General features: G+C 41.3%; 3 protein-coding genes across 3 annotated transcripts; 2 read left to right on the top strand and 1 right to left on the bottom strand.

Annotated features, from left to right (window-relative positions):
* Nucleotides 1–243: 243 nt before the first annotated feature.
* On the bottom strand, nucleotides 244–8,893 carry T265_11468 (hypothetical protein; the record flags this gene model as incomplete). Its single annotated transcript, XM_009178133.1, has 3 exons — nucleotides 244–360; nucleotides 421–563; nucleotides 8,785–8,893. The coding sequence occupies 3 exons, from the start codon at nucleotides 8,891–8,893 to the stop codon at nucleotides 244–246; spliced, it is 369 nt and encodes a 122-aa protein (XP_009176397.1).
* On the top strand, nucleotides 503–9,160 carry T265_15444 (hypothetical protein; the record flags this gene model as incomplete). The annotated part of the gene is made up of 2 exons (XM_009178132.1): nucleotides 503–681; nucleotides 9,018–9,160. Coding segments are annotated over 2 exons (321 nt in total), but the record flags the coding sequence as incomplete, so codon positions are not given.
* A 4,511-nt stretch (nucleotides 9,161–13,671) lies between these two features.
* On the top strand, nucleotides 13,672–14,704 carry T265_15443 (hypothetical protein; the record flags this gene model as incomplete). Its single annotated transcript, XM_009178131.1, is given in 4 exon segments — nucleotides 13,672–13,828; nucleotides 14,132–14,283; nucleotides 14,289–14,520; nucleotides 14,526–14,704. Coding segments are annotated over 4 exon segments (663 nt in total).
* Nucleotides 14,705–15,298: the final 594 nt, after the last annotated feature.

Here is a 15,298-nt window from a genome sequence, read left to right as displayed (position 1 = left end):
ACAAAGTACACAAGCTAGTTCCAGTTTACTCACATTACTTTATCACAAGTGGATGTTTTCTTATGTAATGACTGTTTCCGTCGTCGGTATCGAGCGGCTAATTGGGCCAATTCGTATGCATGCCTCATATTGTATGCATGACTCATATCTTGGGAAACTGTGAGCGAAGTCAGTCCATGCATGTAGCAATTATAGCGCCAGTTTCAGTGACCTCGATCCAAAAAATATGGGGAGTTGAATAACTTATCCCATTTTAGCGAAGAACCACTTGGTGTTGAGATCTAACACATCAGTGAAAGCTCCCCAAACCTGTTTTGATTCTCGTTTCAGAAGTCGTCCTCCTTTTCTGGCGTAATTATTCTAGTGCATCGATACCAAAGGGAAGCACTAAAGTCGAGTTTTGCTCTTGTTAGAGCTCACCAGCACTGTTATCCAATGGCCATGCCGGGATTTGAACCTCGGAATCTGCGTCGGTGGAGTAGTGGTTACACGCTCGCCTCGTATGTCAGATGTCTCGGATTCAAATCCCGGCATGACCATTGGATATGCACTGCTGATGAGCTCTAATCAGAGCGAAACTCGAGTCCAGTGCTTCCCTTTGGTGTCGACTCATCGGAATAATTACACCAGACCGTTCAAACGAGAGTGGTGTGACTATGAACAAAATACCTATCCCACAAAGTCCCAAAAATGCATTTATTAAGATTCCTCTGCGGCTGACCATTCCTCACATGTAGGCGGAACATGATAATGAGGCTGAAAGATGTTCCAGCCAAATTGTCTACCCGTTCGAAAGCAGAAGTCATCTGATGTGGTAGCATCTGTGGTGAAAAAAACAGTCAACTCTGTTTTGGTCTAACACTATTTTTCGCGGATTTTCAGCGTTGACTGAAAAGTCAAACCAATCAATCAGCTCACAATAGCATCCTGAACCTTATTTTGTTTGTTATTTTTTGTTATTTTGTTATTTTGAGTGCTTGTCCACTTAGCTTAGTCCATCCATCTTCGTTCCCTCATTCAGTCGGCCCAATTAGTCCGCAGAAATGGAATTCACATTTTTTGTTTTTTTTCAAATTGACTGAGTTCAACTAGGACCATACGATACAATTTCAACAGCCACTAAAGTCGGATGTGAATAACCGGAGGAACTCTGTTTGAAAACCAACACATTCATCCTCAGATGCGTGAGATAAAAATCCGGATATTAAAAAAGATAAGTACCTGAGTCTTGGTAACTTTGACAAATCCTAGGTTACTTATATGTTAAACTGCGGTTTTCTTATCACTGGGTGCGGCAAGCTAATCGAAGTGTGATTCGATGTAGTCTGAGAGGACCAAGCTATCCTCATGCGCAAGCAAACACACGTAACATCGCTGTCACAACCTAGTGTAATGGTTACAGTGACTAATTTCTCACGGTGATATGCAAACAGGTCCTGTTCCATGGCGACTGATAGATTAATTTGATTGCATAAGTTGAATGAGCAGAAATGACCGACTGAATGAGGTTGAACAGGATTAACTGGTTCAAATTTCGACCAAATCTATCCCAAAGGACTTCGCTTTAAATGAACAACAGCCAAATGTCATAGACCTATTAGATTTTAGAAAATGATAGATGAATACCCCTAAGCACAAAGGCCTTGTAAATGAATGCTGATGAGTTGAAAGGTAACATTTTATTATTTTATTTTATTATTATTATTTCCTTATACTATTTTTGTTAATATTTAGTACTTTATTTTATCGCTCAGCAAGTTAAACTTCCTGTCACGATATTGCCAATCAGTGGGTATCATTTGATGGCTGGGATTAACACAAGGTGGAAGCTCATGCAACTGAGACATCAACTGAGAAATCTAACCAACTTTGCAACTTTAGAAGCACGGATAATTGCTTCGTTCGCAGCGGAGGCAGTCGCCCTGGTGTTACGCATGTTTCGGTGATAAGAAGCATACAATACAAACCACTTGGTTCAGTTCAAATGTTCTTTTCCCGAACGTGGTACATACAAGAGATTCGCTTGACATTGAGGGTAAAAATTTAGAAAGTAATAAATGGATGTGCACTTATACCGATCGAAAGGCATTAGCTCAGTGTGGCTTAATGGAATTTGAGCATTGACTACGAGTCAGGATTTACATCAGGCGACCAAGCAACGAAGTAGAGACAAAGAAGCCATGTTCTAATGCTCCACCTGCTGTATTGCTATGCCTGGTCGGTTTTCACAAAATCAATAACGACACATGTACGTCCATATCGATAGGAAGCGTGTAAACTTGCTGGAAAAATCGGGGATACTCAGTACACTTTCTTAGGCCAAGTCGAATTTTTCAAATGGTGTGATTGGCGAGATTGGAAGTGAAAGTGTGCATTGGACTGGAATGTTCTCATTAAAGTGGCACCGTTAACTCTAGATGCATACATTACCGTCTGAAGGAAAGCCCATATTTTTAGAACAACGAGTGGAAAGACGGATGTAACTGGTTCAGGAAACGAATGAGGTGTTTCTGATGTGATGTTGGATGTAGCCCAAATAGCATGCGACACAGCGCGAAAATCGCCACAATAAGGGAGCTTTGCGTGCTGCAGAAACGACAAGTGTTAAATCAAACTGTAGTGCAGTCATACAGATAGTATACCGCATATTTTTATTCCGAAGGTATATTCCTGCCGCACATTTTTCATTATCGCTGGATTAGAACTGTGGATGATAGAAAGCATGAACTGTCTTATCGTTAAATTCATCAGAGGACAAATAAATCATGCTTCTCGGATGTGAAGATGGTCGCGTTTTTAGAAGGGCCTATTCATGTGGGTGTAACGTAATGGCAGAATGGATGAGGTTGATTCTCAATCCAGTCGTCTGGAGATCTGAGCACACGCAAACAATATTACAGAAACTTAGGCGGCAGCGGATGTGTTTCTTTATCTGATCAAACTGGAACAGGAAGAGGACTGCACAAATAATTTCGCCACTGCTCACAACAGATTATTTTTGATAATCAATTCTGGTTATTGGCTTACCAAGAATTACAAGGTTTTTCTATTTAACTGTCTAACTTTGTTAACGCGCTTGGTACAAAAATGTTTTGTGCATTGATAAACCACAGAAAAACGTACCTTTTAGTTGGCAAATAAGGGTGATGAAACTACTTTGCAAAGCATTTGCTTAGCTCAAATTCTGCTAGGAATATGGAAGCAGTTGGAGAGCTTCTGAAGCATCTACTTTCATGATCCGAACAACTGGTATTGAAACCGTGAATTCCACTTGGGGGTTTAACTACTCAATTTTATTGGTGGATACCCAGTTTATCTCATGCAGATGATATGTAGGATTCGTGACCGTCAGCAAGTACATTGTTAATAAAATTAAACAATTATTCAACAGAAAAGAACAACCAATAGAAAAGAGAATTATTGAAGCTGTAAAGAATCTTCAGCTGGTGGGTACGATGGCATACACCACTGACGTTGCAAAACAGTGGTCCAACTATTTTCGATCGATTATGTTTGGAAAATCCAGTGCATAATTAACAACCCGCAGCAAGCTGGATATAAAGGTCTGATACCTCAAGTAAGCTTCTATTCAATATTAGATGAAACGGTTCAGACCTTATGTTACCCAGAATAAAGGAGGTCAAACTCAACACTCCTCTAGGCAACCAAGAGGAAAACATTCCTCAGATGGCTCGAACATTCCACTTGAGGATTCGCCCCACAAGTAACCAAGAAACACCAGATGATGTGACATGAACAGATTGAGTAAAAGCGGGTGACTCTGAATCCTGTCAACACACTGCCACTTGTAAAGGTATTCAAATAAAAGCTACAAGTTTCACTCCCGAGATTTGTTGAATGTGCACTGCTCATTGTCTCACGGAATGACGAAAAGATTAACGGTCTTGCTGACTCGCTGGTGATCTTACAGACCGGATTTTACTCGCTGGAGTAGACAACAGATCTACTCAGTATGCCCAAAGCAAATAACTCAGAGTTAGATGGGGTGACGATTTGAGCATCTCGCTCAAGTGGGACTGCCATTCACACTGAAGGAATGGCTGACAGACTGTTACACGTGAATAGTGTGAACTGAATAGCAATCGGATGCGCGCCAGGCACTTCTGTCTTCGGGGAAAACGGACAGAGGTTGCACATTTGTCATACGGTCGTGTCCAATTTGACCGTTCTTCCAACTTGGTATGACGAACGTCTTACTTGTGTGTGCATTATTCTCTTAAGAACAACGCGCCTAGGAAGCTCATTTTACTCAGTGTTTCGAAGACCATCGATTAGTGCTGGTACTTACTGATTCATTGCTGTACTTATCCGCCGAGTGGCCACACACCATACAGTTGTATCGATCCACTTTTCTCCTTCCCAAGCGCTACAGTTTTATAAAATTCATTTACACAAATATATCAAAATTTCCACTCACTTGAATACAATCCTTAGTTGACGTCAAGCGGCAAACCGTGAAGAGTAATGCAATAACATTTCGTCTATTCGTGAACAGCTTTTAAACAAAAAAAAAGACCACGATAATTAACCACCGATAATTGAGCGGGACTACTTGTTAGTACTTTAAAGCTTTCTTAGTGGTATTGAAAAAATGTGTAGCAGCCTAGGAACTCGACGGACAGAGGAGAGAGCTGAGGCAATTCGGTGATGAAATTTTCCCGTGCCATATATTTACATTCGTTGGTTCCTGTTCTTTCGTACCACCGTTTTTAAAAAACTATTTCCCTCGTATGAGCTATACTTTCCTGCAAAAATCGACTGAACACTTAATCAACTCTATTTCTGCACACGTGTATGCATACCATTCGAGATCTCGCACATTTATACTAACCTGAGACAGACTGATCCAAACGCTGACGAACAAGAATATTGAGTACGAACACTTAATAACTCTATTTCTGCACACGTGTATGCATACCATTCGAGATCTCGCACATTTATACTAACCTGAGACAGACTGATCCAAACGCTGACGAACAAGAATATTGAGTACGTCTCGCCTCAAGACCATAATATAGATACTCATTAGCACAATTAGGCTTTATCCTTCTTAAACCAAACTTGCATCGAAGTTCTGACCTTCCTCGACAACGTGAATCAGTATTTAACGAATCGTGCAGTTCGTAACCCGCGAGGCTGGAAAACAAATACTTACGTAGCAATATATCGAGATATGGGTACCTTGTGTGCGTCATTTGGTTGTAGAACAGGTAACTAATGATCTTTTTGCCGAATTAGGCAGTTTGCATGTGGACAACCATAGAGACATACGAAGTACAAGCCGGCATGCACTAGTTTGACCCCTGTATTTCATCTTTTCTACCGGTCACTTCAAAGAGACACGTTTAATTAGAGGAGTCCCTACCTTGTAAGTCATTACTAATAATAACCTGGTACAACCAATAAGTCACCTATCGATAGAACATAGTTGTTTCGGATAAGATTATTGAAACAAATGGCACTTTTCAAGCGGCATTTAGGATGCCGCTTCCAAATTAAAAATGGATCAACGGTGCACATGTATTGTGTGGTAACTTTAAGAATGTCTCTCGGTACGCACATCTAGCAACAGTGATTTGGGGATACATGGGAAAGAATACTGATCCCACAATGTAGTACCCGTTTTTCTGAGAAATATCTCCGCTTCACCACAGGCGTGGCTGTGGGCGAATTCAGTTAGTCGACGAAGTAAGTCAGAGTTGCATTTGATCTGATACGCTTTTGGACAGTGGGATAACACGGAAAATGCATTTTGAAAGTGAATAAATTCTTCGCTCTCTGTGAGGGAACTTCGAATGGACCAAAACACGGTAATGTTGAATATCGTCCGGAAGGGTAGAAAGTCTTGAATGGCTGTGCTTTGAACCAGGTTGTAGACAAAAAGCGTTGCGAGGATGAACTAGTATGATTGTATTAGTATGCGCAAATATTTCTTGAACTGAATAGTAAAAATTCAACTCCGTGACGGTAGAATTATCATAGAGTGGTCATCCCTTTTGTGCTATCGAAATGACCCATGTATGTTTTTGTGGAATTAATCGCCGTACTGCTACAAACCGCAAAGTGCAACCACGTTGAAAGAAGCACTGGAAGAGATATAAACCTAACCAAGCGAACCATACTAAACAAGCAGAGAGCAGGATACGTATGATGCATTCTGGAAGAGAATAAACCTAACCAAGCGAACCATACTAAACAAGCAGAGAGCAGGATACGTATGATGCATTTTCCACAAGCGCCAACTGGTCTCTACAAGAGCCCAAATCACTGTGTACCGAAAAGAGTCCCACTATTCGTCATATCAAATTTTTCACGTAAATCTCAAAATTATTAGAACCCGGAGCACATGTGCTTCCCGAATTTACAGGAGGGAGCATTTTCTCGGCTAATCCGTTTCATATCGTACGTAACACATGACGCCTACACAGAAAATATCGACAACTTATGACCATATGGCACTCGCCCTCAAGACGCACTGTGCAATCTGCTCCGGCAGCTTCAGTGTCTCCCATCATCTCAACTTGGGCGACTTGAATGGTCAGGTGTCTGCCACGCTTTTCAAATGTTCCAATCACTGTGAAAGATTTAATACATTCGAATGCTGAAATTCCCCCGATTCGAGGGCGGCAACTGCATGTCGCCAAATAGAAATTAGTTCCCGTTTTATCGAAAAAGATTCGACTAACCATATTCACCAAAGGGTAAACCGGAGAACCAAGACGTTGTTCAGAGATTTCTGAATTTTTTTGGATTAACGACATTCACTGGGAACCATGGTAACCGATATCACTTACACGGATGCCAACCAACGTATTTTTATCTTGATCATATAGTCAAAAAGTATGCCAGGCTTACCAAGGATAGGTCTGCACGACTATCCAGGCAATGTATTCTTTGTTTTGATACGGAAACACGTGTTTTCTATTCGATCAAAAGCATCATTTCCAATCTTAAAGGAGAGATTGGGCTTTGTTTTGGTGCCTTAAAAACACTATCAACGTACTTTTGGCGATCTCTGGCTTAAACTGTGCTGACTAATCTGCCAGTGAATATATTGGATATGGAAGTTTTGTGAACGTTTGAAAATTCGTCTTGGGAAATCAGTGAATTGCAATAATGACGCCAAAACCAGACAAATGCTGTTATTACTTCTGGGTGCCTTTGAATGTGAAACCGATTTTGCAGGTATTACCGTGTTTTTGATGATTAGTTAAGCTAAGTGGTAAGTAAGTAAGTAAGTAAGTAAGTAAAGTAAGTAAGTAAGTAAGTAAGTAAAGTAAGTAAGTAAGTAAGTAAGTAAAGTAAGTAAGTAAGTAAGTAAGTAAAGTAAGTAAGTAAGTAAGTAAGTAAAGTAAGTAAGTAAGTAAGTAAGTAAAGTAAGTAAGTAAGTAAGTAAGTAAAGTAAGTAAGTGGTAGTAAGTAAGTAAGTGTGGGTGAGAAATGATTTCACCGAAAAGAAACTACTCACAACTCTCTGACAGCTCATAACTGGTTTCGCACTATTTCGGACTCGTTGAGTAGGAGGAATTCTCGGGTATTCGTTAACCCAATGTTATGCCAGAATCCAAATTTCACGAAATAATCGCAACATGCTCGTTTGCAAACTACACCAGTTTTTACGTGAGACCTAACTGCATCCTTACTGAATGCCTAGCACATGCTGACTACATATCAAGTATTTAGTGCGGTAAACGATTAACGCTTCAGCCTACATTGGTGGAACGGGTAAACAATTATAACTGTTGACAGCTTTGACAGCCGACAGTGTTCGTTTTTCAAAGAACCCCACACTTGTTTTGAGGTAGCATACATGTATCCTCAGTTATTGCGAAAAAAAGCCAAATACATTGATTCCAAGTGGGCATCATTTATTGCCGACATTTCATTTGGATTACTGTGCAAGTCTCCTCAAACCTAACTTCCACTTTGCTAAATTAAATGGTGTCATAAATTCACGTTCATTTTAACCCCAAAATAAGGACTCTACAAAAATAAATCTGAACAGTTTGTGATAACAGTCTTATGTTAACTTTAGCCCATACAGTGTATTTTCCCATTAGCTGCTCGATGCTGTGCTGTGGAGGTTGAAAACAAAGCCGGGAATCGGGTAGGCCAAGCCCAAACAAAGAAGAGTTTGCCACGGTCAAACAGCTCATGAGGCAAAGCACGCGGTTCCGTGCAAGTTTCATACTATGAGCCTTTGACGATTCCCGCGCATCAGAATGCCACAAGTGAACATCACTGCGCGAAAGCCCATTACCTACGTAGAAAATCCGTCATTAGCAAACTTCTAAGGCACGGTTTTATGCATTAGATGCGCCATTGAACCCAGAATAATTGGCTATAGCAGTAACCGAATTTTTACTGTTGACGTTCGGCCTCAAATTTGACGTCGTTTCAACCTGAACACGATCCGACAAGCAAGTAGACTGTGCCATCTGGCTTACTGAATGACCTCCATCGTTTAATTTTGAAAGGGGCAAGTGACCAGCTTCTTTTACATGAGCAAATTTTACGTGACACTTTGAAAAAATGAACCATTTTGGCGATTCACTTTTCCCACACTACGAAGAAGGTATCCTTTTATTTCAGGAAACTAGCTCCAAAGATATACATCCAAAGAGTTTGACTGGTTTCAATTTTTGCACTGCAAGTGATCAATGCTAACATAACCTTCCTGTGGTCGCGTCGAAACGCTTCATCCTAGCTCGTATTAGACCTCATCAGCAGTGCATATGCTTAGCCATGTTACCACTAATCCACCAGCACATGCTGGTTGCGTTTGAATTCGTACGTATGAACTGGTGAACATCTTCGCACTTGATTGATGTCGGCGGAAAGCCCAAAGCCTCGCAAGAAGACTCAGTAACATACCTTGGTTTTGTTGATCAGTCAGAACTTCCCATTCAGGTAGCACCGCAGAAGCTTGAAACCAGCCGGACACTTTTTGTTCCATTTTTTAGTGGTTGATGAATTTTGTAGAATGTGTACTCAAGCGCGTATATGTCCGCATGTTCAGTGGTGAAAATTAAGATGCTTCTAGCGTGCGATGATGAAATAGGAGTAACAGGCCCGCCTCGAATGTCAGATGTGAGGAGTTCAAACCCCGGCACGACCAATAATATGCTGATGAGTGCGTAATTCGGGTTCAGTGCTTCCCCCTTTGGTATGGACTCACCAGAATGATTGCGCCAGGACAGGATGATGACTGTTCAAACTGGAGCCATATGGGTGTGCATTCTACAAAATCCCGCGACCACAAAAAATGATCACTTGATCATTTACGCACTCCTTACTTTCTTAATTCAGGAACACGTGGCGCGCGAAGTGTGAAGCTTTGCCCCATCTGCCTAGCCAGGAGTTCTCCTGGACCTGTAGTCATCCAGTGGTAGATGCAGCCCGTTATTCCATTGCTCGTGTTTGTTTCAATGGAAAATACATCAACCTTCCTAGATGTCCTTTTCAGACGACCATTTCCTCTTGTCGAACGCACGCGGTCTTTCCGACAGCGATAGAGAACGATGGTTGGGATAGCCAATTAAATGAACCCTCTTTAGAATTTGTCATTTTCCATGGAAAGAACTTAAAGCAAAAATCTGTGGAAACAACATTAAAATGAAGAGTGGCCGTCAATACTTCTAACATGTGACACCCTCTCAGCTCTTTACTTGCGATCTCTGTAAAACGCGATCCATGTTGAGCTTTCCCAGTGTAAACTTGCTTATCCGGGGATAGTTTTCAAGTTTACTGTGCTCTTACCACTTAAGATGCCCTTCCGTGCATGCGTCCGACGTATTAGGAACTAGAATATTGAATAGCATACGTGTGAGAAAAAATATTTGCCGAAACTCAAGTGTTACCTTGAGTCATGCTCAAGATATCAGTGGTATCCCTAGCTAACAACCAAGTATACTTGAGGATACACAACCTGCGGTTACTCGGAAAATAGAATGTTCCTTGGGAAGAGATTACTGGTCATTACCTTGTCGTTGCTAAGAAAATTGTGGAAAAGTATTCTACAATTATCATAACATCATCATCATCGGCACCATGATATTAGTTTTGATACTTCATTGCCGTAACAAGATTGATCAAAGCTGTCTATGTGAAAAGATGCTCATTTTATAATAGATGTGCTAGAGCATTTCTACAGTGATTCGAGAAGAAAACCAAAAAAATAATAAATCCTGAGTGTGGGATAAAACCTCTAGATTTGGGATCCTCGTTCTCTTGATGTTAGCTCGGATGACTTTTTGATCCATTACTTTACTCCTGAAAACACAACGCCATTGATGGTCGAAAAGCTGAAAAGTTTTCAATAGTTTTTTTTCCACCTGGCGACTCACCAATTACGCGATTATTTTGTGTCGTAGTTTCCTTCTTGGAATAACATCGAAATGTTGTAACTCAGGTTTTTATCCTTTTCAACCGCATCCCGATTTGTACGCGTCTTATTTCAGAAAAATATTTGAGGTGTTTCCAACTTTTTTCTGAACAAACCAGTGGGCAAATATTTATTTAGAACCAACGATATGATTCAGCCAGTTGCTTCCAAACAGGTGTTGCACGTGTTCTGAAACATAGTTAACGGTTTTCTCAAATTTAAAACAGGGCCTTAACTGTTCTTCGATCATGCTTGCTTGTTGACATACATGTGTACATGAGCGATACAACGGAAGCAGCACCGTACCAGAACCAACATCAGAAACCCTGATGTCAGCAGTAGCTTGAACTGGAAGGGTGGAGATACATTATTCCCTGGTGCCTTCAGGCGAACGCAACATGACGACGGATGTCAAACATGTGCGATTGCATGCTGACAAATTACGTCACTTTGCTTTTGTATGCATTGATAAAACAAACCTGCTTCTCGGTTTGCAAACACATTAATTTTTATCACAGCCCACGCCTGCAAGAGGTGTGCCATTTGGAAATATTCGCAGAAGTTTCTTTGAATCTGTCGTTCGACGGTTCAGCTGTTAGTGGAGCTTTGCTAATTGACGGGGAGTGCTAAGATGGTTGCCATCAGAATGATGCTTTAATTAGCCCCCGTAATGGGATTCTCATGTTAAATATGGCACTGTTCCGGACGACTTAAAGCGGCGGTGGAGAAACAATAAGCAAGTTGAAATCTTTTGGGGTGCTACATTGAAACGAATGTCTAGCCCGGACGGTGCTTCCGAATCAAACAGTAATTCCTAACAACTTTTGGAATAGTGATATCCTATTCGGAATAAACTTCTGCGGTCGCGGGTCGCAAAATTATTGACGGGGGGATAACTGATTAGCATAGTCTTCAAACGACCTTCGCATATCAACACTTGGGTGAGCTCACGAATGCCCACGATAAAAATCACAAGATTAACAATGTTACTTTCTCCAGTTTCTGGAGGAAGCCGTTTTGTCCATGATACAAAGATGATAACGCATATGGAAGATATACATGGGGAAGCTGGAAAATCTGAAATAGAAACAAGGAGAGCTTAGCGAAAAGTAGGATGGTGAATGCCCGAGATCAAACTATGAGAGCAATGGCCTTAGAAACCCTACAACAAGAAATTTAACCAAGTGCGACAACATTTTCTAAGAGAACTTCCTTGAATATAATTGCACTCTGGTGCTACTGAAGAGAGAGGACCGACCATACTTACGTGCGAATGGAGCAAAATCCATTGGATTTTTTTAAAGACAGAGTTTAGCAGACAAGGTCATTTCATGAGTTTGGTCGTTTGACTAATGTATCATATTTATATGACAATCGGGACATGTGGACTAATGAACTCTGTGTAAAGGAAGACCCAAGTCAGAATTTCAGTGTCTATAAAGAGTCACATCTCGTTCAGAACTGGAATGGGGACTGCAGCTCCTGTTGTATGCAGTGTTTAGGATGGCTTCGCTTCTTCAAGGGGACACTTTGTAAGATTTTTCTGAGTTTTGATAGGTCAAGATTTTATGAGTATCAGTGCTGACTAATCAAGATATATTGGCAACAAATTCACCAGTAAATGAATAATTTCTCCGAAATATTTTCCTAAGAGCATCCTGAAAACCGAGGCAAGCATCTGTGTCATGCTCCGTGGGGAACTGAGTTGGATTACAAACTATCGGTACACCACTATTCATGTCGCTATCTACATTTCATACGAGAGATACCCAGTGAATGTTAGCTAAATCCCTTTGATGAATCGAATGGTAGCGGCGGCCATAAGTGTCATTCTAGTAGATTAGTACGGATGAAAGATGTGTTGGCTTAAGGTATTTTAAGGTTACTTTGATAAAAATTGAGATATTGATATTTCGCTTCTGCTTCTGTTGGACGCTGTTTACGAGGTCTGGCTGTGTGCTTGTTTAACGGTACTAAAAGTAGATTGTGGACGAAAAAGATGAGTTGATGCTTTGACCGAATCGAGCCAAGCACTTAATTTTTCCCGCCATGATGACCTCATCGTGGCCACTTGACTGTACACTGCCGGCATAATTCGACATTTCCAATTCTAAGCTATTCATCCTAGAAAGATTGGATTTTTGGATGCCATTAGCCATCAGGCACTACGGCCTGAGTGGTAGTTCTTACCTTCAAACTTTGAAATTTCCAAATCTATTTTGTATTCTACATATAGTGAGTTTCATGCAACCGCCTCCTTTTATTCGCCTACGACATCCAACTACTTTATATGATCTATTTATTCTTTCGTGTCCAACAATTCTGACGTGAAGTTTCATGTAGTTTTTCTCACGCAGCACTTGGTGAGATCTGGGACATTCCTTGGCAATAATCTTTGGCAGTAATCCTTCATGGATCACAGTGCTTCTGTCAGCCTTTTTTGAGGACCTTCGACCGATTTGAGATATCCCTGTTTTGTATGAAATAACAGTCACTCACATGTGAATCTTATTCACTTATCCAATTTTCTCTTGTGTCGAAAGCCAAAAACCGAGCGGAAATCAGCACAGCGTTCACCAAACCGTCCCAAATCGAGGACAGTTGTGCGGTTTCAAAATGCTGCAGGACTGAAAAGCATTCACTTTGTTCGAATGTTTAGTCTTAGGTTTACTCTGTTCTAGTAAATATGATTTCTACAGGTTCCTGCAACATGGGAACATCAAATCAAAGAAGTACTGCCGCTTTTGAGGAAGATTAGTGAAAACGTGACTGGTAAAGCCAGCCACGCTAGACAACAGTGCAGAATACTCCGTAATCAGAAATGGACCAGATTTTCTATTTCTAATAAATGGATGAATCTAGGCAAATCGTATGTGCTTGATCACATCTCTTGGTTGCTGAAATTGCGTAGTTATTCTCTGAATTCAGAGGCTTTGAAAAACCCTCAACGAATGAAGAAATCCGGAAAGCTCGACCAAATTTCTTTATTCTCTCTTGCAAATCTGCCATAATTTCAAGGTTAGGGCTTGAATTTGTACCTCAACTTTCTATGTTAAATCCAAGACAGGAAAAAGAGCTATCGATTAAAAACCGCTCTGGATTACAATGTAATTTGATGAAGGAGTTTGACCAAGAAAAATTAATGCTTATACATACAATAGGAGGCACTAGTAAACATCTTATGTCATCCCCCCTCCAAAACAACCAGAAACTCATTCAAAAAACGGATTTCTTCTACCCTCTAATCGGTAATCCATTCACCATAGGTTGGATTACGTGTTGAGCAATGTGTGTTGAGCGATGTGTTGAGCGATCCGCACGCGATGGGTGATGTGAATTGTGATAACATGCTAATTTTGATCACTGTCGCACAAGAGACGAATTTGAAAGAACGGGAGGTTGCCATACCAGCTCTCATGCAAGGTTTTTGAGGCTGCGCATTTGAAGCTGGAACGTTTTGCAGTGTTGTCGAATGTAGGTAGCTTGGGTGCGCTGCTTGGTTGTTGGTCTGTTCGCCGAGCTTGCTTAGCAGTAGACTGCAAACGTTTCAATCACCAATCAGGTGACATCGTCAGTGCAAGTTTAAGTGGGTGACTTCTCCTCTGCCTGTGATTATATTGCATCTAAACAGTATGCCAAACTCGGTGATTAGACCAACAACCAAGCTGGAACGTTTACCTGCGGCGCTTTGTTTGTGGCTTATGGTTGGTGGAGTAGCCACTTCAGTTTGCTCTGATGTGGAATTCATCATGCCAAACCAGACACAAGAAGGAGTTTTGTTAGTTCTCACAAAACTACTGGGAACGCAGGTTACATTGAATAACCGCCAATGGATACTGGATGGACATATTTTTTGGACCTCAAACTTGTGTAATAAGGTAAGTGTGGAGCAAGTTCAGAGTCCGTTTCATGCTGTCACTATGTCTATGGCTCGCTTAACCGCACTGCTGCGCGTTTGATGCACAAATACGGCGCACATGGCTGCACTGATGTAATCGAGCCGCTCAGGCACCCAGATAATCTGGCTCGTTTCCAGACTAACCCAACGAGCGGCTTCAAACTGCACTCTTTGCCTGTTTTGGCACATATGGTGGAGGCATCTTGCTTGTTGAACGGTCAGTTCAGACTGACTGTGGGATTGTGCCCAAAATCCTCGGGAGTTTTGTCGTCTTACGTGCGGCTGCCGCAACACAATATTGTAAGGAACTGAAAGAGTTGAAATGTAGACCAGCTTGGGTTGTTCAGTCTGACACCAAAAAGGCATTTCTAGTTGAAGGTCCCTCAAAACAATGTACTTAAAGACCCGGAATCGGTATAACCTCGTTTAGTGATTAGGAGCTGGCCTCAGAGAAGCTTCGCACGCTTATCAGGAACCTCGGGGTATTTGAGTTGTGCAAATAGTGACGGTATGGCATACCACAATTTCAAACGTCCGTCATGTTTAATTCGTGCATATTTCTAAATAAACTACCTACCTAATAATCCCTGGTAAACGCTGGCTGATTTTGTCTGAGATTTTCTAGCAAGGCCTCTTCGGACTTCACCCTCAATGACATAGACTTTGTTATTTAAGGAATGAGCCGTTTGCTACCCTGTTCGTTACAAATCAGTTATCAACTCAATAATTCAATCACATTCACTCCTACCTAAGTGTATGGTAGGCCTTCTCTGGTTCTTAAGGTTGGGGCTAGTGCGGATAAACTCCGTGTTGTCGTATTTCTGAAAACCACTGCTCCAAAGGCTTCAACTAAAACTCGTGTGTGAGACACTGATGGAACATCAGTGATCCAGTAATGGGCTGAGGATCACTGGATAAGTTTGACGTGATAAGCTATTCACTCACTGACATAACTAGGTTCACTGCCATAGGAAACTCTATGCAGTGGCAGAACC

This window comes from Opisthorchis viverrini, assembly GCF_000715545.1.
Source record: "Opisthorchis viverrini unplaced genomic scaffold opera_v5_501, whole genome shotgun sequence".
Classification (NCBI taxonomy): domain Eukaryota; kingdom Metazoa; phylum Platyhelminthes; class Trematoda; order Opisthorchiida; family Opisthorchiidae; genus Opisthorchis; species Opisthorchis viverrini.
The sequence above is the reverse complement of the archived record's forward strand: the minus strand, read 5'-3'. Positions and strand labels throughout refer to the sequence as shown.